Source organism: Neovison vison, chromosome 7 (assembly GCF_020171115.1).
Source record: "Neovison vison isolate M4711 chromosome 7, ASM_NN_V1, whole genome shotgun sequence".
Classification (NCBI taxonomy): Eukaryota; Metazoa; Chordata; class Mammalia; order Carnivora; family Mustelidae; genus Neogale; species Neogale vison.
The window spans coordinates 59,459,453-59,482,959 of record NC_058097.1 but is presented as its reverse complement, the minus strand read 5'-3'; the positions used below and the strand labels follow the sequence as shown (position 1 = coordinate 59,482,959).

At 61.0% G+C, this 23,507-nt stretch overlaps 1 protein-coding gene across 4 annotated transcripts; it reads right to left on the bottom strand.

Moving 5' to 3' along the window:
• Window positions 1-972: 972 nt before the first annotated feature.
• Window positions 973-22,742, bottom strand: ZNF787 (zinc finger protein 787). 4 transcript variants are annotated; one of them, XM_044257542.1, is made up of 3 exons: window positions 22,604-22,742; window positions 10,328-10,416; window positions 973-2,692 (listed from the first exon to the last, which is right to left on the bottom strand). In XM_044257542.1, exons 2-3 carry the CDS (start codon window positions 10,404-10,406, stop codon window positions 1,620-1,622), a joined length of 1,152 nt encoding a protein of 383 aa, XP_044113477.1. In that variant the 5' UTR covers window positions 10,407-10,416; window positions 22,604-22,742; the 3' UTR covers window positions 973-1,619. The 4 variants fall into 4 exon arrangements, with proteins under 4 accessions (XP_044113477.1, XP_044113476.1, XP_044113475.1 ...); XM_044257541.1 differs by lacking the exon at window positions 22,604-22,742 and adding an exon at window positions 21,968-22,087; XM_044257540.1 differs by lacking the exon at window positions 22,604-22,742 and adding an exon at window positions 11,006-12,722.
• Window positions 22,743-23,507: the final 765 nt, after the last annotated feature.

Here is a 23,507-nt window from a genome sequence, read left to right as displayed (position 1 = left end):
TAGGGCTGTGTCCGTAAGGCACCAAGCACAGTGCCTGGCACACGAAGTACCCCAAACCATCAATATCCGTGTCTTCACCCCCACAGCCCCACTCAGACCCCTGTAGGGAGACAACTACCCACCAAAGTCCCTCTTCCGGAGAAGGGGGGGAAATCGGAGGGGGAGATGAACCATGAGAGACTGTGGACTCTGAGAAACAATCTGAGGGTTTTGGAGGGGCGGGGGGTGGGAAGTTGGGTGAGCCTGGTGGTGGGTATTAAGGGGGGCACGGATTGCAAGGAGCACTGGGTGTGGTGTATAAACAATGAATTCTGCAGGCAAATGCTCTACCCCTGAGCTATACTCCCTAAACAATGGATTCTGGTACACTGAAAAGAAATTTAAAAAATTAAGAAACTCAAACAAACTACAACAACAACAAAACAAAGTCCCTCTTCCTCCTCCACAGTATAGCTCTGTCCCTGCAGAGTAGTGGCCTGGCCAGGGACGGTTCCAGCCCTCGGAGCAGTGAGATGTGACACTGTGACTGCCCCCCCCAATACACACACACTTTACCAGACGTGAGCAGGGGAAGACCACGTTTTCCAAGCAGCTGGATGCAGGAAGGGGCTTCGGGTGCGGGGGGAGGAAGCCACTGTCAGGAGCATGGGCACATCTGCCTGTAGAGAAAAGCTACCTGCCACAGCCTAACCTCCACTAAGGCCGTGGGGTCCTCCCGTAAGCTGCAGTGGGCAGGCCCAGTTCCTCCCCAGACTGATGAGCTCCCATCTGGAAAGCCCACGGCCCACTGCAGGTGATGAGGTCAGGTCACTCTTCAGGAGGACAGCCCAGTCTGCACCCCAGTTTGTTCCCTGGAGGGAACCAACTCTGCAGCTGCCCAGCCTGCTGCTCTCCACCCGCCCACCAGCCTACAGGGCCTCCATTCCCACTCTCGCCCTTCTCCCTCCCAACTCAAGAACCACGCAGAGCAGGGACAATCGGATAGTGCCATTTATTGCCCCGCACCCCTCCTGCCGCCATGTCCAGACCAGGGAACAGACCGGACCCCAGCTCCGCGGGGACGCGGGGAACAGGGGCTAGTCCCGCTCCAGCACTCCTCCCGGCCCAAACCCGGGGAGGGGAGGAAAGACAAGGGCCAAGAAAAACAACAGGACCCGCAGGGCAGAATCAAAATACGGCAGGATGCAGTCAGGAGGCGGGTGTGATTAAAAGAAAACTCTAAAGGGAAAAGGACCCTCTTTCCCTTCCCCGTGCGTGGCCCTTCTGACCTGGAAGGCTCCTCACAAGCGCCCGGGGGCGGCCGGGCAAGGGAAAGAGGGGCGGGCACCGGTCGTCCAGTGGCGGGCTCCGTCCCTCCGTCTCCAGTTCTCACGCACGGTCCCTCCCGGGCTCGCAAAGAACCAGAAGGGCGGGCCAGGCCGGGGCACGGTGCAGGGCGGGGGCGGGAGGGCCCTAGCACCCCGGGCCGCCCGTGGCTCCACGCGGACCGCAGGGGCGGAGACAGGGAGAGGAGACCCCGCCGCCGGTGGCGCCCCTCTGTCCGCCTCTCTCTGGTCTCTGGGTCCTGCGCCAGCGTCCCCGCCAAGCCCGAGGGGCCCTGCCCCCCCGGGCCTCCACCCCTACCGGCCCTCCCCGCCACGGCACTCGCTGCAGCGCCCGCCAGCAGCGTCCTCGTCGTCGTCGTCGCCGTCCTCCCCGCCCGCCCGGTAGTAGCTCTGTCCGCAGCGGCTGCAGACCGACGGCGCGCCCACGGCGTGCACCTTCTTGTGTCTGCGCAGCGCTGCGCCCTGCACGAAGCCTTCGCCGCACTCCACGCAGATGTGCGCGGGCTCCTCGCCCCCCGCCGCCCCGAGCCCATCCCCGTGCTGGGCGCGCTGGTGGGCCATAAGCCCCGCCCCGTGCCCGAAGCCCTTCCCGCACTCCACGCACACATACGGCTTGGGGGCCGGGGCGCGCCGCGAGCGGGGCCCCGGCGCCTTGGCCCCCGCGCCCGCCATGGCTGCGGCCGCCGCGGCCCCCTCGCCCGGCGCGCCCACCACGATGATGCCCTCGCCGTCGCCCACCGGGATGGCGATCTCGCCGTCCGCCGCCGCAGCCTCCTCAGGCGCCTTGGCCCGGCGCACGCTGGCCGCCAGCACCTTGGCCGCCACGCCGGGGCCCGACAGCTCGGGGTGCAGCCGCAGGTGGCGCGCCAGGCTCTTGGGCTGGCTGAAGCCGCGGCCGCAGCGCGGGCACACGAAGGGCTTGAGGCCGCTGTGCGAGCGCCGATGCTTGGCCAGGCTCTTGCTCTGCGTGAAGCTGCGGCCGCAGTCGGGGCAGGCGTAGGGCTTCTCGCCCGTATGGATGCGCTGGTGCTGCATGAGGTTGGAGCTCCAGCTGAAGCGCTTGCCGCACTCGGAGCAGGCGTATGGCTTCTCGCCCGTGTGGATGCGCCGGTGCTGCACCAGGTGCGAGCTCTGCGAGAAGGTCTTGCCGCAGTCGGCGCAGGCGTTGGGCCGCTCGCCCGTGTGCGTGCGCTGGTGCCGCGTCAGCTTGGACCAGTGGCTGAAGCTCTTGCCGCACTCATTACAGATGTAGGGCGCCGGCGGCCGCGGCCGGGGCGGGGGGCCGGCCGGGGGCGCGGACTGGGGCGGGGACAGCTTGGTCGGGGGCCAGCTGGGGACGTCATCGTCATCCATGATGAGGATGTCCACTATAAGGCAAGAGGGTGGGAGGGGAGTCAGAGAAGCCCCGGCTCGATACAGGGCCCATCGGGGAGCGAGGGTGGAGAGCGAGGGTCGGGAGCGACGGCCGGGGCTTCTGCCGGCTGTGCCACCTGCCGCAGAGCATGCGCAAAGCCTCGCAGCTCGCTCACCTGTGCGCCTTCTCGGGGTGCCCTGTGGTACAGGAGGGCAGCTAGGCCGGGTCACCTCGAAACCCACTGCACAAACCTGGCTCTCAGCAGATGTCCCGTCTCTCCACCCCCTCGCCCACCCTATTTTCCTCAGAGCATGGCTCGCTCCCCGGCATTTCACTGCACATTCATGTCTTCCATTATCCACCCTCAAGACTTTTCCTTCCCAGCTGCCTCCCCCACACCGGGAACAAGGCGTGGAACACTGCAGCGACTCCAGAAGTGGCTGGGAAATAAACTGTCCACAGGGATTCAACAAGGATAGAAGCCTAGACAATGATACCTGAAGCCCAAAGTGCCAGGCAGGGACAAGGAGAGTCCAGGGAGAGAGCCACTGGCAGGGGGAGGGCGCCCACACCCTGGCCCAGGAGCAAAGGCAAGCCCGGGAGTGAGGGCATCACACCTGGGCTCCAGGAAGACTATCCTGGTGCAGGCGAAGAGGAAGGAGGAACAGGGCTGGTTCATGGGATCACAGGCTAGCACGAGATCCTGCCTGCCCTGGCACCTGGCAATGTGGCCCCCACATACCAGAGCCCCTGTCTGACCCATGCAGTCGACAGAGGAGCCTGGGGCCCTGGTCTGGCCGGCTGTGTGGTGAGGACTCAAATCCTGTCCAACGTCTGCACCACACATGGCTTTGAGCCATGTCCCAGGGAAAGTGAAAGCCGGATCTCACAGCTCAGAGACTGACCCCCGTGCACTTGCAGCAAGGGCTCTCGCTCCCCAATCCGGCAAGTGGGGCCCGGGCCTCAGCCGGGACTCCTCCACGAGTGCGCCCACAGCTTCCCTTCCAAGCATGCATCAGAAACACTGCTTCCCCGCTCCCTCCCTCCCAGACCCTGGGCTCCTCTTGGCAGCCAGTCACACACCAGGCACAGGTTGGGCCCAGAGCATTCACACACGGACCCGGGGTAACACACACCCATGCAAAGAGGCGCCACGATGTGCCGAGGTGGGCACTACCTCACCAGCTTCAAAGTGTCTACATCCGGTAAGGGCGGCACCACAGAGCTCAGGTCTTTACAGCACAAAATCAACCTGGAAAGCCTGGCTCCAGTCCCCCCACTTCTGCCCACTGCATGGGGTTCAGGGGGTGCCTCAGACCCCCTCCCTGCTGCCAGAGAGCAGCTGGCCCAAAGGCAAGACCCTGCCCTTGCTCCAGGGCCATACAACAGCCCCAATGCCTCGTTCAGTGGCGATCGGCACTAATGGCCCGGAGCTGCTAGGTGGCAGGGGCAGCTGAAGGCTTCCCACACAGGCTCCCCGTCCCCAAGGTCAGCTGCACGTGGCCATGGCAGTGTCCACGCTCGCTTCACCATGGGGTCCAGTTTCCGAGCTAATGAACTGGTTCTCTATCATTCTCCAGCCTCCCTTTTCTGAGCATCGGGAAGAACGCCTGCATTTACACGGATTGGGCGGGGGGGGGGGGGTCTCCAAGAAGCGCGGCTTCCTTTGGGCAGGACCCCGGTGGGCCCTGGCAGCTTCCCTGCTCCCCAGCCCCGTGGGACACTCCTGGCGCATCCCCATGTCCTGTCTGCACCAGCAATCACTGTTTCTCCAGGAGGCCCTGTTTCATCTGATGCAAAAGTACTTCCAGACTCAAAGCTGGGAGCGGTCACTGCTTTTTTTTTTTTTCTTACAGAAAAATTCCGCTGAGTTCATTCACACTGACACTTCTTCCCAGACAAATCTGGACCTACAGGTTTTTCTTGAGTCTTTTCGCTGTGATGTCTGCATCCCCCTTCAAAAGGGAGAAGAGAATGCGAATAGCCTGTAATTATTCATTTGCTGACCCCAAGGTAGCGCTGAGATAACCACCCTAATACCACTGATGACAATTTCTTGAAAACAAAAACACAGCTTTGTGTGAGCTACTCCTGACCTAGCAAACCTCCCACAGCTCTCCTGAGACCCAACCCCACTCACTGCCTGCCTCTCCAGCCAGCAGCAATTCTCGGCTCACCTGCTAAGATCCCTTGGAAGGGCCCAGGACGCTGCAGACTGAGATCTTGCTGTGCCCTTCCAACCTGTAGGTCAGTTTTGATGAGACCCCTGGCTCGCCTTTCCTTCTCCTGGGAATCAGAAATGTGGCCCCACTGTCTTCTGGCATAAAGCCCTGCCCCTAGATGCCCCCAAGATTTCCTTCTTTCCTCACCATCCAGTGACTCGGACAGAACACAGCTTGTTCGTTTGGTGACGTTCTTGGGATGTGTGATTTGCTCTTTCAAGACCTAACTTTTAAAATTCAGAAAGGTCCATTGGCTTGTAGTGTTCACTTTTTACTCTTTCTTTACTTTGGATTTCTGCAAGGACCTCCCCATCCACACGCTGGGGTTCTGACTTTTTTTTTTTTAACTCCATTTTAACCTTTCTTCATTTCTTTTTGATTTTTAAACATCCCTCCTTTTTACCTCCAACTTTTCTCAGGGAGTATGTTCTTTGAATTCCCTCTTGAGTTTTCTCCTTCAGTTTTCTGAAGGAATCAGACGCCTTCTGAAACAACTCTGCTCCTGTTTTCCGCTGAGCCCCGCACCCTTGCTTCTGAGCTGTTCGAGTATGCGCTTCTCCCATGGGCTCTCACCTCTCTGACCCAGCGGTGTGTCTCCAACTGACCCCCTATCTGGGGAGATGTTACCTGTTCCTTTTCTCTTTTATTCTGACAGCTCCGGGGTTGGGAGCACTTGTGTTAAGCTCAGTTTGTTCCTGTTGTTTCTGTGTGGAAGGGTTACCCGACTCCCAAGCGGTGAGGTTCCCCTACTCTGGGGGGACAAGGTTCCCCAACTCCCAAGGGGCGAGGTTCTCCAAGCTCCCTCCTCTGATGTTCTCACGTCGTAGCTGACAGTATGGGACACTGCTGCAGGTTCCTGGCTCTGCAGTCCCCATTTTCCTCTGTACCTCCTCCTTCCTTCCCCTCTTTGGTCAAAGACAGGGTCCCACTTGGTCTTGAGTTCCCTCCCGGAAGGTTTTGCTGAGTGGGTCCTGCTGTGGGCAGAACGTTCTCCCTGACTGGCAGCAGAGCCCACGGGTGGGCCCCAGGTCATGCCAGCCCCAGACCTTCCTGGGGCCCTGCTCCCAGTCTGGACAGAACACGTCCAATCTCAGCTGCTGGCCTCAGGGGGATCACCTCCCAAGCTTTCCAGGGAGTCCCGGATGGAGGGCTACCTGGGGCTCTTCCTTGCTTCCTTCCCTCCAGCACAGTGCCAACACCAGGCAGGCCTGTGGCCATTGGTCTGTCCCCAACCAACTGTATTTTGGGGTCACAAAGGCACCCACATACCTAAGGTGTGCTGTCATCAACGTGGCCCAAGGGATCTGGGTTCTGCCACGTGGTTTTTCTGGGGAGGTTTGGGGGTTTTAAGGGCTGCCATCATCCTGGGCTGGACAGAGCATTCCCAGTGAGCCCTCCGGAATGACTCTAAGGCGCCTGCGACCGTGAGAGCCAGAACTCAGCAGAGGGAGGTCAGAACCCTGTCCCCCACTACGGGACTGCCAGGACACCAGCGCACTTCTTCCGTGTTGGGGGAAGCTCCTGCCTCAGAATCATGGTGTCATTTCTATTTACGCAGTCATTTTGGACTGCTGCCCATTCCGAATACCTGCAGCCAAACCCCCAGGACAGGTCTGCATGGCTCTCCCACCCCAGCGCCACACGGCCCCAGGCCTCTGACCACCCGCACCTGGGGCCGTCAAAGGGGCCCCAGGCAGCAGGTGAGGAAGGGCTGCCCTCCCCGGGGGATAGTGCAGCAGACGCCCGCTGTCCGCCCCACCAGCTGCCCCCACCCCAGCTGTCCAGTCCCCCCTACCCCCCACTCTGGGCAGGTGGCCCGGCCTCTCCACTCCAGCACTCTGGCTGGCTAAGCCAGCAGCTGGAGAGGAGTGCGGGATGGACAGGCCGTGCTTCTAAAGCAGCAGCCAGAGTGAACAACAGTGTCCACGTCAGCTCAGTCCACACACCACTCCCCAAAACACCCAAATCCAGGGATTGAAAATGAGAAAATTCTTGGGGTTTCACAAATGCCCTGGGCAGGTACATGTTATGGAAAGGAGACCCCTGGGCTCTTTTCAGTCTCATGTGCACGGAGCGGCGGGAGAGGCACCACCTAGGTGACCGGGTGTCTGCCCCCACGCAGCTGCAGGCTTCCAATGGGGTCACAGCCCAGCAGCAGGGGTCAGCTCAGGGAGGAGCAGGCCAGTGGCAACCCACACAGAACATGGTGGCAGGAGACACGAACACAGCACCGGGCGGCCGACGGGGAGGACTGATCCCAGACTTGCTGCCACCGCACGTGAACACACATGGGGCTAGGCAGAGGGCACGTGCAGAATGACTCAGGCCTTGACGACAGTCGGAAGATAGGCCGTGGGCGCCCCTCTGCCACATGTCTCAAGATGCCTCCTTGTCACGGTGGCGGGGGGGAGTCACCCAAGGCACCTGAGGCAGGAAGACACCAGGTGGAGAGGCTCCGACTTGCGGGGACAGAGTGAGCTGAAACGACCTTCGGACAACAGGCCTTCTGGGGCCTGCCAAGCCCACCTCCCCCCCCCCACCCCCCCGCCCCGCATCCAAGGGGCCCTGAGGCCAAGCATTCCCTAGGGAAGGGGCCTCAGGCCCACAACTACCCCCAGCTACTGAGGGGCCAGCCGCCTGCAGACCGAGACACGCTGGCTTGGGGCTCGGGGCTCCTGAGCTCCCAAGGAATGCCGTTCTCCCTGGGGTGACAATGCTCAGTCCCTCTTCCTTACTGGAAAATCCCAAGCACAAGGCTGAGCTGGGATACGGCAGGCATACCGACCGTGAAGCCACCTCCTCCGCCATGTGTCCCCGACGCGGCCAGCCAGACCCACACAGGGCTGCTGGGAAGAGAGGCCATGCTCAGTCTGCCCCCAGGGCTTTGGCCCCACAGTCCCCCGCAACTCCATCCAGCCAGGGGCCCGCACCTCCTGCAGCGGGCAGCCCCTTCCTAGGCGAAGCCTCCCTGCCCCCAACGAGATGAGCCCTCTGGCGAGGCAGTTTCCATGGCAGTCCCTTCAGTAACCATCCCCAGCCTGTGGGCCCCACAGGGCAGGGACCTCGGCCTCAGGCACACTGTCCCCAGCCCCTCCCCTGCAAAAGCAAGGACACAGGGAACAGCTTGCCTCCACCCTGAGGACTCCAGGCAAGGTGAGCAACTCAGGGTGTGGGATCACTCCCGGCAAGCCAGGACACCGCGCCACCTCAAGAAGCTCAGGCTGAGGGGGCGCCTGGGTGGCTCAGTGGGTTAAGGCCTCTGCCTTCGCCTCAGGTCATGATCCCAGGGTCCTGGGATCGAGCCCCACATTGGGCTCTCTCTGTGGGGAGCCTGCTTCCTCCTCTCTCTCTCTCTCTGCCTCTCTGCCCACTTGTGATCTTTGTCTGTCAAATAAATAAAATCTTAAAAAAAAAAAAAAAAAAAAGCTCAGGCTGGGGGCTGCAGACAAGGGTAGACGCACAGACTGGTTGGAGGCCATCGCAGGGTGGCAATCCAGGTGCCAGGTGGTGGTGGCAGTGGCAGCTGGGACTGGGAGGGCTCCGTGGCCACATCCAGAATGTATATGTAGTGGATCCTCAACAGGCCAGAAGTCAGATCAGAAGGGCCCAGGGAGCTCCCAGGGTTGGCCAGGCCATGAGGCTTCAACTCAGGGCTCTAACAGCACCTTCCACCTGCCCCCTTCAGACCTGGGCAGGGGAGGAACCCTCCCCACCGCCTTCTCCCAGCTCTGCCCCATCCTGTAAGCCAGACCCACCACGGGCGTCAGGCCAGGGTCTCAGGGCAGGAGTCTGGCCCGGTCACCCCACAAGAGGCCCCAGACCCAGGTGGGCAGGACTCCCCAGGGCAGGCCCACAACCATGGGACGCACAGCCACTTAAAAGCATCCAGGCTCAAGGCCCAGGAACTAAGCACGGGGGTCACGGTGGCCGGCCCTGCAGCAGGGCACGCTGGAGCGGGGCAGCCGACAGGTTCCCGTGGGGGAGAACAGGCTTCAGATGGCCGCACGGGGGGGGGGGGGGGACAGAGAACCCACCAGACGTTGTGCAGGTCTCTTAAGGAGCACAAGCTAATCGGAGGATTAAACCTGACTTACTCCATGGCAGAAGTTTGGAGAAAACTGGGGTTGTGACTCAGACTGGGTGTTTCGCTGGGTGAAGTAAGCACTTGGAGCTGTGGTTTCATGTTTGCTCTTAAAGAGCCCGCACCTGCTCGAGGACCTATGGGTGCAAAGACAGGATCTGGGATGTTCTTTAAAATCTCCGGGGGGAGAAAAGGGCACAAATGGAGAAATGAGACTGGCCAGGACATTGGTAACCCTGAAGCTGAGTGCAAGCAGAGTCATGTGCCTGAGCTCCAATGCCCCGTAACACGCGGGCTTTTAAAGTAATTCTGAAAGGGCTAGAAGGCCAAGGACATGTGTCAGGGGAGGCAGGAGAAGCAGGCCCAGACAGGCACAGCGAGGAAGGACAGGCATGGTCCGCCCCACGGAGGACTGCTGGGTCAAAGTGAGCACGGAGACCCCGACTCTGTTTCTTCCTCGATAACCAAGGCCACCAGAACCTGCCTACAGGGAGCTTCTCTTTATGCTCCTCTGGGTGATCTTATGATAACCCGTGGAGGGAGGCCCAGAGGTTTTAAAAACCCTACCCCCAACCACGGCCCAGGCCCTGTGGCCCATGTCGCAGATGACTGTGGGAGCTGGCACCGGGGCCAAGACCCAGTGCCCGTTGTGAATGTAAAGTCCTACCAGCACGTGGCTGCATCCACTCACTTCTGTACTGGCTGCCTTCCCGCTGCAAGGGGCACGGGCTCTGCAAAGCCAAAAATCTCTCCCCTCTGGCCTCTGTGTAAAAAACACACCTGCTGACGCCACGCTGGCATAACGGCCAGCACGAAAACACACTGACAGCAGCATGAAAGCCAAGCCCATGCTTTATTTCTCAGATGCCCTACAGGAAAACCCCTGGAAACCAGAAAGCAGAGTCTCAGCAAGCAAACCCCAGGCCCCGAGTGCTCAGAGGTGAGTTTTATTCAACCCAAATAATGCTTTATTAAACACAACAAGATACCGATATTGAAAAAGTGGAAGATTTCCCCTAAAAACCCAGATACTCAGCTTTTCCCCCCAAACTGGCACACATCACGCCCTCCTCTGTGGTCCTGTCACCCCAGCCCCACAATGCCCACCCTCCGTCTACAGCTTCTCGCTTGAGAGACCTGCAAACAGGGTAGAGGGGCCAGGACACCAGGGAGCAAGGAGGCTGGGCCACGAGGGTGGAGAGGACGGGCAGAAAAAGAGAAGCGGCCCCCAAGGGCGCCTGTGACCCTCTGGAGGAAGAAGGCATCACTCCTGAGCCACGGGAGCAGGGGGAGAAGGAAGCTGGGGTCCAGGAGGGGCACTGAGAACTGCCCAAGGCCACCTCACCTGGGTTCTCGTGACTGGCCATCTGCTGGTCCTCGGAATCCAGCGGCCCCGGAGACCAGGCCTCTTCCCGCAGCTCCATGTCTGGGTCCCTGGAAGAATGGGAGGAGACGGAAGGGCAGAAATCAGAGGACGCCAGAGTAGGAAAGCAGGTGCCACGTCAGCTCCAATCTGCACTCGAGCTACAAGCACCCAGCTCGGCCCGGGCAGGCAGACAGCACATGCAGCTGGTACCTGAGGGACAATGGAAAAACGGCCCTCATCTCCCCCCTGCGCAGGGGACCAGCCCAAGGCCACGCACCATCTGGGGGAGGAGGAAGCCTGGCGCTGCAGCCACCCAGCCAAGCATGTGTCCTGGCTCCACCATCCGCAAGCTGGAGCCTGGGGAGACCAGCTCCCTGCCTCAGCCTCCCTCCCTGCCACCGCCCTGCAACCAGACCACCACCAACATGCCGACACGTCTCACGCGCCTGAGGTTGAAACAAGACGACGCACAGATGCGGCTCTAGCCCCGGAGCCCGTCCCTGCCCGTCGCCCCCGGAATGGCGAGGCCGACATGGGCACTTGACTGCTCTAGGGGTTCATGCGCTTAGGTCTCCCAGAAAGACTGTATGGGGGTCCTGTTGGAAGGTGCGAGCCTCTGGGCATCTATACTCAGAGGGGCGGCCAGACAATGCTGACCTTGGGGGAGGGAGTGGCAGCCTCTGTCTCTGAGGATTTGCCGGATCTGGAGGTTTTGGTAAATGGGATGCCATATCACTGGGTGTCCTGCGCCTTCTCTCACTCAGTGTAACGTTCGCAGGACTTGTCCAAATGTCCTTTTCACGGCTGGACGAGACTCCACTGTATGGATGGACCACATTCCATGTTGTCTGTCCACCAGCCGATGCGGACGGCATCTGGGCTGTTCCACCTCAGGGCTGAGAAGCAAAGCCGCTGGAGAAGTCTGAGTGCACGTACCATGTGGACGTGTCTTCTCTCTCCACTGCCCACCACACACAGCGGGCCTTGCCGAGGAGAAATCGCTCCCCTCCTTCTTTACTGGCCTCGAGGGTCAGGTTCTCACCGCTCACCACCGCCAGAGGCAATGACGCCATGTGGCAGGGCCTGATTCCCAGGGCAGACAACCTAGGCCCCTCTGCTGGGCGAGGAGCTGGCAGGCAGCACCCGGAGACCAAGGCAGGCCCCCAGCCCCAGGTGGTCTCGCCAGTCCTGCACTGCAGCAGGCCTGGCACCGGGGTACTCGTCCCTTGCTGTGGCGCCACTCCCTGGCAGGAAGCCTGCAGGCGGGCGGGACTTCTGCTCAGAGGTCACACGGCATCCCACACACCATGGACGGGAACCTGGTCCCCAAAGCTGAGTGCCTGCAGCTCAGGGCAAACCCCGCCCCCCAACACACAGGGACCTCTCCGCAGGGGAGCGGCTGCGCACGAGCACCCGCCAATAGCAACCATCTGCCCCCAGCACACTATGCCAGACCCACTTCTCTTGAATCCCCCACTGACAGGGGGCTCACCACCATCCAGGCACCAAAAGGAACCCATTCCACTAACAGCGGGCGCAAGCCTGTCCCCTCAGTAACCTCCGCTGATCTCTGAGAGAAGCTCTGAGAAGCCACCTGTCCAGTTCATAGACACTCACAGGCATCTCCCAGGTCCGGGCCCAGTTCTATGTGGGTTAGATGCCATTACCACATTCGGTCCTACCCGAGCCCTCTGAGAGGGCCACCCTGCCGCCCAGCACGCAGAGGAGGAAGCTGAGCCACAAGTGGCTGAGACCTGGAAGCAGACAGCCTGTGGAGAACCGTGAACCCGGGCTGTCCAGGCCAGGTCCTCGCCAGATGAGTGCTCACTCACACAGCGGCATCCCACGTGTCTCCCACAAGCCAAACCTGGACGCCGGGGTCCCATTTTCCGGCCACTGGCCCCAGCTCTGTGCCACCCTGCACTGCCGTGCTGTCAACAACCCCCTTCCCCACATCACAGCAGAGGACTTAAGGTCACAGTGAGTCCATCGCTGAGCAGGGACAGGACGCCAACGGTGCCACTGCAGACTCCTTGGTCCCAACTGCTCTGCCGTCCTGAAACCCAGCCAACCGTCAACAAGGATTGAGAAGAGCACAGGACACAGGCGAAGACAAAGGCAAACCCATCTCGGGGGCCAGGAGCCAGGCTGGGGGACCCTGAGCAGGGGCTGGCAAGTGGCTGCCTCGGAGGCGCTGCTGAAATGTGGACAGAAGGCAGGTGCCTGGCAGGAGGCCGGCAAGGGGTCCCTGGTCAGAACTCGCAGGCAAGGGCCAGGCCTCTTCACCGCCGGCCCTGCCACTGACGATAGGGAGCCATCACGCGGTCGGGCCAGGTCGGCGAGGAAACACACACAGGGGGCGCCCTGCTCAGGTTCTGGCTCCACGCAGAATCACAGCGCCCACCGTGACACGGGACAGCTGCCCGAGGACCACAGGCCCCCCTCCATGCAGGGCCCTCGTCAGACGGGATCTTACCGTCGGCCTCATGGGAGAGAAGGCGGGAGCATCAGCAGTTCTGCGGGCGCTGGCGTCTTTCCGCCCCCGTCCCCATCACTCCCACCCCGGAGGTGCAGGGTCTCCCCATGGGCCAGGCGTTGCTCCGACACTGGACAATGTCCTGGTGAACAGGCCACGGCCCAGCCACATAAGAGGGCCCTGCCAGTGAGGAACAAGGATCTGAACATGAAAGGCGATTTCACCCAGTGAAGTTCCATGAAGATGTGCACTGAGGGGAGGGATGGGCCACTGCACCAGGAGGTTGAAGGAGGTCTCCCAGGAGGAGGAGCCGCAGGAGCAGCCCTGCAGGAGGAGCCGGGAGGAGGGATGCAGGGACGGCACGTGCAAAGGCCCTGAGGAGAGGCTAGAGACACAGGGGTGGGAGGGCTCTCTTGCAGGGCTTCCGAGGTCACACAGAGCACTGAGGAGTGGGTGAAATGTGCAGACCCCTCTGAGGTCGGTGTCATTATACCCGTGCTTCACAGACGAGGACACTGGGGCTCACTGACGTAGGGCCCCGGGAGCTGGAGGTTGCCGGCAGCAGCAGCAAGCAGCATCTGGATGGCGGCAGCAGCGACAGAGGGCAGCTAGGATGCGCTGGCACAGCGCCGGGCTCGGAGCCACAGGACAGTCGCCACACAGCTGTGGAGCTGCACGCGGGCGCTGGGGGCCCCTGACCAGGCAACCCCCTGCTCCAGAAGCTGATCTGAGGGGAAACCCAGACCTCAGAAAATGCTTCTTGCAGACAAAAAATAGTTCCTCACAGCCAGATTTAGAGCAGGGAAAAACTGGAGAGAACCCGTCAGTACCATGTGGGAGAAAGCCCAAGAAAAATCCCACAGATGCCAGAGTCTCGGGAGCAGCGGCTGCCAGCCGTCTGCTGCCAGCAGCAAGAGTGCTTGTCCCTCTTTGCTTCTCAAGTTCATCTCAACTTTGTAATTCTTCAGAACGAGTGATCACTTCTATAATAAGGGAAAAGACAAGACAGCTCTTTTCAGGAAGGCCGGAGGGCTGTGCATCGCGACAGGAAAATCACTGGGTGTGGAGGGGGCAACGCGGGGATGCCACTGCCTGGCCGTTGGGTCACACAGGGTGACCGTGACAGCGAGGCCGCACAAACCCCTGCACACAGCCCCTGGGTGTGCAGGTTGGGGCAGCGGTCTGACAGCTCCTCCCGCAACAAACAGACCCACTTTGGGAGCCGGCAACTCCACTCCCAGGTGCACACCTGAGACGTAAACCCCGTGTCCGGCCGCCCACATTCCCGGCAGTGCTATTCCCATGCAAACACCATGGGGGTGGGGGAAGCCAGTCTCCAAGGGCCACGGAGAGAGGATTCCACAGCAATCCAGGACAGAGCCGGGGGCAGCTGGGTGCTGGGGGTGGGAGTGGGGCGGGACCCTCTGTAATGGGTCAGCTATTTCGGTCAGAGCAATGAGAATAACCCAGGAGCCAGATGGTGATGACAGTTGCACAACACCGTGAATGCATCAGAAATCACTAACTTGTACGCGCGAAAAGGGAGGACTGCACAACATGCAAATTAGATCTCAATTAAAAAGTAAACAGACTTTAGGGTTCCTGGGTGGCTCAGGCAGTTAAGCATCTGCCTTCAACTCAGGTCATGATCCCAGAGTCCTGGGATCGAGTCCCGCATTAGGCTCCCTGCTTGGCGGGGAGCCTGCTTCTCCCTCTGCTTCCCTCTCTCTCTCTCTCTCTCTCTCTCTCAGGAATAAATAAAAATCTTTAGAAGAAAAAAGTAAACAGACTTTAAAAAATTATATGGGGCTGTCTAATTACAAGGCCACAGTGAAAATGAGATAAGAAAGGAGCACCTCTCTACTTGTTAGACGAAACACCCCCATTCACGGACCACATGACAGAGCCAGCTACATCTTTGAGGAAAACAAGGGGCGACTGGGCAGCTCAGTCATTAAGTGTCTGACTTTAGCTCAGGTCACAATCTCAGGGTCCTAAGATCGAGCCCCACATTGGGCTGCTTCTCCCTCTGCCCGGTCCCACCTCATGTCCCACCCACCAATAAATAAAGCCTTAAAAAAAAAAAAAAAAAAGAAGGGGCGCCTGGGTGGCTCAGTGGGTTAAGCCGCTGCCTTCGGCTCAGGTCATGATCTCAGGGTCGTGGGATCAAGTCCCGCATTGGGCTCTCTGCTCAGCAGGGAGCCTGCTTCCCTCTCTCTCTCTCTGCCTGCCTCTCCGTCTACTTGTGATTTCTCTCTGCAAATAAATAAATAAAATATTTAAAAATAAATAAATAAATAAAAATTTAAAAAAATAAAAATTAAAAATTAAAAAAAGAAAAACAAGGTTAAAATGAAAAACACAGTGAGCACTCACAGGACTGTAGGCCGGCAGGGCTGAGGCAGTGGGCTGGGCTGCCTGCCCCTCTGCCCCTCTGCCCCCCTGCGTGTATGCAGACTCGCTTGCCCAGTGGGTGCCCCGTGCTTCCTCTGAAGGAGCAGCACTTAAGTCACTGAAAGCAGGGACTTCCCAGACCCGAGTCTCCACCTCAGGCCCGCTTCCTGCAGTGACAAGGCCTCAGCCTTCGCTCCGTCCCCTCCCTGTCTCCCTGCTGCCCGCCACCCCCCACCCCCGCCCCACTGCAGGATTGCGGGGCAGGGACTGATCTCCACCGGGGACATTCACCCAGAACAAGCCGCCCTTCTTCCTGAAACTAGGAGATGGAAGCCACCCAGCACAGGGACCTCCCTGTCCTTCCCTCCAGACTCCAGAGAAAGGAGCCCGGACACACAGACCTTTTCTCTGCCTGTGGGCCAGGGGCCGTGGTCTCTTCCCCACAGCCTCCAGCCCCCGGCCCCCCCAACCCCGTGCAGAAGCACGTCTGTGGGTCCCATGTCTGTGGAAATACAATCCATGGGTTTTTGTCCTGCTAATCTGTTTCAGTCAGTCCTGGCCAGAAACCCTAAGAGGCAGAGGAAAGTCTCCCCTCCCCTCTCTGGGGGACACGCTGGAGCCCAGAGGGCTGTAAGCTGCCTGTGAGCTGCCCCTGCCAGGACAGGCTTTCCCTGAGTGTTTACACAGTCCCGCTTTAGAAGATGGCTAAGTAGCTACACGAGGTCCTCCGTTTTGCCCCTTGGCCTATAAGGCCCCAAATGTTTACCTTCCGGCCCATTACAGAAAATGTTTGCTGACCCTGACGCAAGCAAATAAGGGCTGCCAAGACGTTAGGGGACACATCCCAGGCCAAACAGGAAAGGCCTGGACGTGCTGTGCCTCCAACAGGAGGGAGAGAGGGGCAGAAGGCAGGCCAGGTGGCTGCGGGGACCACAGGAGGGACGCCCGTCTGAGGTGGCTGGAGCTCGGGGTCCCCATCTAGAAATCCCAGTAAGGTTACCTTGCATCTGTGTTTTGTGCACAAAGTGTGATGGGACAAGGGAGCACGCCCCAGGGGCTTCCCCACTGCTCCCCACAAGACCCAGCAAGTACCCCCCGGGGGCCAGGAGAGGGTCAGGACAGCGCCCGAGCCAGGGACTAACCAGGGGTCCTACTGAAAAGTTGGGAAAGGTGTTCACTACACCTTACCCAGTTCCCTTCCTCTCCCACTCAGTCATTCATCACTCAAAAAGCTGCTGAGGCCGGTGGGCTGACCCTGGGCCTGTGGGTCCCATACCAGGATCTCAGGGTCATGGGGGAAGGGCTCCAGCCTCCTCCCCTCCACAGCACTGTACACGGAGAGAAGCACTGGGGCATGACCGTGTCTGGTGACTAGGAGGCCCCCAGCCTGCTCTGGATGAAGACTGACTATGCAATCTGACACCTTCGGAACCCCTGCCTTGCCCATCTTTCCTCCCAGCTCCCCAGTTTCTGCCCCACTCTCTGTGACTTTGCCCAGCTCCGACCTCCACTCCCCAAGATGGAGGGCCTCCCCCAAACCACCCCAGCCCACCCCAGCCAGGCCTTTGAGCGATCCAATTAACACAGGGGCTGACAGAGGCCGGCGGCTATTAAGCTTGAGACAAATTATTGTTATTATTGTTGTTATTAGATCCCGCCCACCTCCTCTGGATGCCAGCCCACCAATTAGCCCCTCTCTTTCTTCCGCTGCCAATCTCCCCGCCTCCCCTCCCCCGTGCCAGCAACCAGACGTTCCTACAACACCTGCAGAGCAAGGGCCCCTCCAGCACCTATGCCCCAGGCCCTTCCCTTCCCTTCCCTTTCCTGGGACACACACACCCCCATCCTCCACCCCCACCCCGTCCTCCCCTTCCCCTCTCCCTCAGAGCTGAGCTGCGACTTCTACCTCCTCCTACCTCCCACCCATCTCCGAGCCTCTTGGTCAGCCTCTTGGTCACCAAATCCAGTGGCTCTTTAACCCCTGTGCTGGCAGGGGGCAGAGTCCAGCACTCTCTCCCTTCCCCGTCCACCCTCCCCTGCCTCCCCATGCCCACCCCCTTCCAATGCCCCTTTCAAGTCCGCCCCCCACATCACAGACTACTCATCCTCTTAAGTCACTCAATTCAAACAGCCCAGGTAAAGATGGGCGCAGGCTCTGCACAGACACTTCTCAGAACAGAACATGAAGAGCTGATAGGCGCTAACAAGAGGCTCGACTTCCTCCGCCGACAGAGAAACGGACCTCAACCACAGGAGGTCCCAGGAAAACAAAAAACACCCAGTGCTAGCAAGGCTGTGGAGAAACTGGAACCCCCGGCATTGCTGGCAGGGATGTGAAATGGGGGGCCAGAGGGTGGAGCACAGAAGGACCACAGGGTCCAGCAGCTCTACTCATGGCCACAAACCCAAGACAAACAGAAACACGCTCACGCAGAAATCCACACACACGCGTTCAGAGGCATAAATCACGATCGCCAAAACCTGGAGACGACACAACCGCCCAACAGCAGGTGAACCCCGACCACTGGAGAGAACGCTGTTCCGTCACACGGGGGTGACGCACTGACATGCCGCACAGCACAAGCCCTGAATACATCTCACCGTGTGAGGGGCCAGACACAGAGACCGTGTCACGCACGAAAAACAGCAAACCCGCAGAGACAGGATAGAGATGAGTGACTCTGGAGGGCAGGGAAAGGGGAGTGAGTACAGTCTCCCTCTGGGATGACAGTGTTTTGTGGGGATGGGGGCACCTACTCCCAAGAGGGGGTCATGTGCTAGGAGATTCATGCCTCCATGAGCTGCTGGGGTTCACATCCCTGCCCCACCTGAACCCCCTGCTGCACCTGCCCAAATCCAAACCCAGTCCCCCAGCCCCAGTGCCCACCTCCCACCTGCAGCCAATCCTCAAGCTGCCCCGAGTCCTCTCCCCTCCCAAGGGCCACCCCCGCCCCCACCCCGCTCCGCATCCCAGGACTGAGTTTCCTTCCTTCCCAGCCCACACCGCCACCTGGAACCATCCGCCCAGCCCACGCGACTCACTGAGGGGAAGCAGCCTGGCTGGCCCTGGCGTCCTTGACTGGCTGGGGGCCACTCAGACCGCACACCCCTCTTCAGCCTGGGTGGTGACACTCCACAGCCCCAATGGCGGTGCAGGCAGACCCCTACGCTCTCCTCTCCAGCTCCCACCCACTTCCCTTTTCTGTGGGTGGCTTCACCTTCGCCCCAGGCCCAAATACCCATCCGTTCCCTCCTCTACCTCCCACCCAGGCCACCTCCCACACACATAGCTGATGCTGCCAGGCTCCCACCTGTTCTTCCAATACTGAGAGCAAGTCAGAAACACCATCAGAACCATAAGTCTTTTTTGGGGGGGGCAGACGGGGGCCTCTGTCAACTTTCCCCATTTCCTCTACAATGACAGTCTGCTCAGACTTCTTCCATCTTCCCAGAGTCGGCTGGTAGGCCGTACTTCCCCAGAACGCAATCTGCACCTCATTCGGGTTTCCCAGCACACCGAAAGAGCTGACCAAAGCAGTCCCTTCTGATCCTGCTCCCTTGCCCCCCAACCCCACTTTCTTCCTCTTTTCACTGACCGGCTGCCTCACGGTAAGCCTAACTCATGGCTTGCTCTCTCCCATCGGCCTCCCACCCAGCCACACAGGCCTCACCCTTGCCGTTGTCCCCATATCCTCAGGAGCACCAGCCGGCCCCACCTCCAACCCTCTGTGGCCCTCCCGGGGGTGCAGGCAGGCGGCAAACTCCAGAGGCCCTGGCCCCCATTCCCCGCTATCTCCAAGATAAACCAGTATCGAGAATTCCTAGAGCCTCCCTGCACGGTTATGCCAGCAGGTGTGGCAGGAGCCCGGAGGCCACCTGCCACCGTCCAGGAACACCCAGCATCCAGGTCTTCAGAGACGTCTGCCAATGCTCCTCATTCCTTAGTCTGGACAAGTAACTGAAAACTGCTTAAACAAACAAAAATATTCTCTAGGAGGAAAAAAGGATGGAACCACACCTATAGGCCACATTCTGTCTGTCACCCCTCTATCATGCCGGACCCCCATTCTTGGGGGGGGGTTACATCCTTCCACTTTGCCCATTCTCTCCAGTGAAAGTAGCACCTCCCCCAGAAAACCTTCCCAGACTTCTCCCTTCCCTCAGCTCAAGTGTCCTCTCTTTTCAAAGCACGACTACATGTCAGACCCTCATACCCACTGCAATGGGTTTACAGTCCCGAGCCCATAACCACCGTCAGAGAGGAGAGAACAAGCTCTCCGGGCAGGCTGCCAACTCAGCCCTGCCACCCCGCAGCCATGTGACCTTGGACAAGGTGCTCTGGCCTCTGTGCCTCCTGACCCTCCTGGCCCCGCATCCAGATCAGAGGTAACGTGTGTGGAGCCCTCAGCCAGAAGCTAGGTGCCCAGGATGTGCCTGGCAACCCCTGACAAGAAACTGTTAAAGCTGGGGTTCACACAAGTTCACAGAGGCAGCCACCAAGTAGAGGCGCCAGACTCCAGCCAGGTCGGCCAGCCGCCAAGGTCATTGTTCCTTTCCTCCTCACCCTCAGGATCCTGGCACTGGCTCCCTTAATCACCATCATTACAGTCGTGGCCTGTGGCCCCAGGTGGCCAGCGGGAGCAGCTCAGAGCCCCTGGCCACCCATCCAGGCTCCTGTGGCTGGCTGCTCGATGGTCGTGAGGCCACAGCTCTCCATGCTACTACAACAAAGCCACTGATGCCACCAGCGTGAGTCATCCCCGAAATGAAAGGCTGGAGCTTAGGGTGCCCTGAACCAGCCAATGACCCTTCATGACAACGCACTCCCCGCTACCCGATGATGGGACACTGAAAAGGCCTTGAGGATAGCCTCCGTCTCCCCCAGACCCCAGCGGTGGCTGAAAGAAAGAAGTCATCAGAGTCCGTGTCATTACCCTGAAGGGCGGAGCTCTGGAATCGTGTACAGCCCAGTGCTCCCAGTGCAACCATGGGGCCCGGGGCTCCATCCCATGCCCCTGAACTGGGGGCAACCAACCCCATCCCAAGACCTCAGAGAGCTTGGGACAGTGAGGACCAGACACAGGACCAGGCGCCTGCCAGGTGCTCAGGAAGCAAGTGCTGTTAAATTTAATCTGTCACCAAGAGGCCAAAGCCGCAGCTGGCTCCCGGAGGCCCCAGTACACGTGAGGCTTTGGGCAGCATGAAGGACAAGCAAGCAAGGTCTGGAGGCTGACATGTGTCTGAGCACAGGTGCCCGGGGAGCTGTGTCCCCAGCACTGACTACTGTTGCCCTCACTGCAGCCACGGGCCAGAGTGGCGAGTCCAGAGCTCACCATCACCTTCCCCCAAGCCCCAGGGTCCTCTTAGCCAATCCCTCCCTGTCTTTCAAGACACAAGATACACCACCTCCCACAGGGACAAGCTTCCCTCTGGGCACCTACAGTTCCCGGAAGGGATGTTCTGGGAAATCCCCCAGCCATCTCCCTGGTCCTCTGTATGTGTGTCCCCGACAGGCCTCCAAGCTGCTGCAGGATAGGAACTGCCACCCAGTGTCACCCAGCTCTGGGTCTGGCACAGGGGATCCTCAAGAAACGTGCACCGAGGGACCCTTCTCTCCCACCCCATAGTAGAGCGCTGTGCCAGGACCACTGTGCCCATGGACCCAGCACAGGACCAGCCTTATCCAGAAAATGCTGGACTGTGCTCTCCACCACAGGGAATGGGGAAAGAGGAAAGTGACAGGTCCATGGTCACCATGCTGGAAGAGACAGGAGGCAAGGCCTGGCCTACTAGGAATGCTTGGCTCCAAAGCCTTTCTCACATAACTTTCAGCTCTCTGGAGGGGACATGCATTAACAACTTCCCTACCAAGTCAAAGCTACTACCACCATTCCTCTTCATCCAGGCAGAAACTGAGATGTGAGAGTCATTTATGCTGTGAGGTCACAAAGCACCAGGTATGGAGCTGGGATCTGAACTCGGTTCTGTCTGACCCCAGCACTTCTAAGGCCACACGGTTGCTCATGGGTCAGGCATGCTGATAAGCCCTTGGGGTTCTCCCAATCCTCAGCTCAGTGGGTGTGCGGGTGGGGGTTAGAGCTGGAAAACTTCCAGGCGAAAAGCTAAGACAAGAGATAACAACGTGGGGATCTGATCCCAATGCTCTCAGGGCTGAGGCAGGACCACAGGGAACAGCAGCAAAAGCAGGCAGATGGATGCCACCTGCATTTAGCCCAAGAGGCTTACGTCTTAGGGGATAAGCGGGGATCAACAGCGACCGTGCTTCCCCAGAGCAGAGGCCGGCTGACTCCCAACTGTGTCCTCAGCACTGCCCAATACAGCCAGGCAGCAGGCAGCCACACACCAAGTGACCTCTTCCTGAACGCCTCTGGACGGGGCTCTGGCTCTGCCGGGAGACCTTCCCACAATTGCTCTGGGGGAGGGGGTACTCCGTGTCCAGGTCCCCGTCTCTGCCCGTCCGCTCCGGGACCTTGTTCTTGACCCTGTCCCGGTGCCCAGCATGGGGCCGGGCACTGGGAGAGCCTCTGGGTCACTTTTACGTCGTGGGACGCCACCATCCTGTGGCTGCCCAACCCCCGTCTCCACGAACTGGGGTGTCCCCCCTTGAGGTCGGGTTTGGGAGTGGTGGGGGGGATCAAGCAGCACAGCTGGGCGCCCGGGAGCCCTCGGGGTGGCCTTGGGGCCCGACCCCCGTCCGCCCCGGTCCAGCGGGCCACGCGGTGCCTGACCTTGGCCCAGTCATTTCCCTCCGGCGCACGCGCTTCCTGCCTGCCGCCCGCGCCGGGGCGAATGAATGAGCCTCCCGCGGGGACCCAAGCCGTTATCACCGGCGGATCAAAGGCCGCACGCAGCCCGCCCGCGGCGGCAGCGGAACCCGGGCTTCTCGGGAAGCGAGAAGGAGCGGCAAAGGAAGGGGAACAAGTCGGGGACCCAGACGCGCCCCCCGGACCGCCGTTTCCGGTCAGGCCTGCCCGGCCCGCGCGTCCCCTTCCCCCACCGGGGCCTCAACTTCCCCCGGGAATCACCACCACTTCCGGCCACGACCTGCCGGGGAGGCTGCGGCGTCCCCACCCCCGAGCCCCCGGCCCGATCCCCGGCGCTGCGCAGGCGCGCTCCCTCCCCGGCGCGGCCCCGGCGCGCACGCGCGCTCCCCGCGGCTCCGCCTGGCGCGCCCTCGCCCGCCCGCGTCACCGGCCGCGCGCCCACTCACGCCCCCCCAGCACGCGCACGCGCACTCTCCCGCCCAGTCGCGCTCGCCAGCCCGCCTCCCCGCCCGCCCCCCGCCCGCAGTGGGGCTCCCAGAGGCGCGCGCCCACCCCGTCCCCGGGTTCACAACCCCCCCTGCCTCCGCGCCCTCCCCTCACCTCCTCGGTCCCGGGGCCGCCGCGCCGCACTCCTCCTCGCTCCTCCCTCGCGGATGGTGGCAGCGGCGGCAGCGGCGACTCAGACCCTGGGGTCAGGGGGACGGGCGCCCAGGCCGGAAGTGACCTTCCCGGCCGCTTCCGCCCGCGCTGCTCCCCCTCCTTTCCCACCCCCCCCGCCGGCCTCCACCCCGTCCTCGCCGCTCTAGGAAGGCGAGCCCGGAGACCCCCTAGCCGCCGCCCCCCTCAGCTCTATGGTGCGGAGCGGGCGCCCCTGGGAGCCACTTCCGGACGGTCTAGGACAAGGGTCCTCCGTCCCCGCTCTATGGGGCCGCGCGCCGAGGGGCTCCGGGCCCCGCCCCCTTTCAGGACAGGAGGCGCGAGCCCGGCCCGTTAGGCGGAGACTTCCGGGTGTCTCGGGAGGTGCCCCCCACCCCCACCCCGGCGCTCGCCGCTCGCGCCTGCGCGGTCGGCGCCCCGCGCGAGCCTGGGACGGAAAGGTGTGGGGGAGAGTGGCGTCGAGGGACGCTCATGCCACCCCGGGTCCTCCGGTCGTCTCTATCATCGTAACCCCTTCCGTGCCGGGGTTCGTGGCGGGTGCGGCGTCCGCTCGCAGGGACAGCTCCGGGGCACAGCCCTGACGAGCCCTGCCCGGTCCCGGGCTGAACTTCTAGGACGGGGATCCTGCTGGCCCCGAGGCAAGCCCCACAAGTGCCCTCGCTTCCTGCACCTGCCGCCTGCCACTCCGAGCGGCCAGCCCCTTCCTTCCCCGGTCCCCTTTCCTCTGGGTCGGAGACGGGAGCTGGGCTCTGGTTTCGTCTGGGAAGTTCCCCGGGGCTCGGAGCCACCCCTGGAGCTGCCAGAGCTCCAGGGCCAGAGCAAGCCTTGCCCGTCTCTTGGCCTCAGT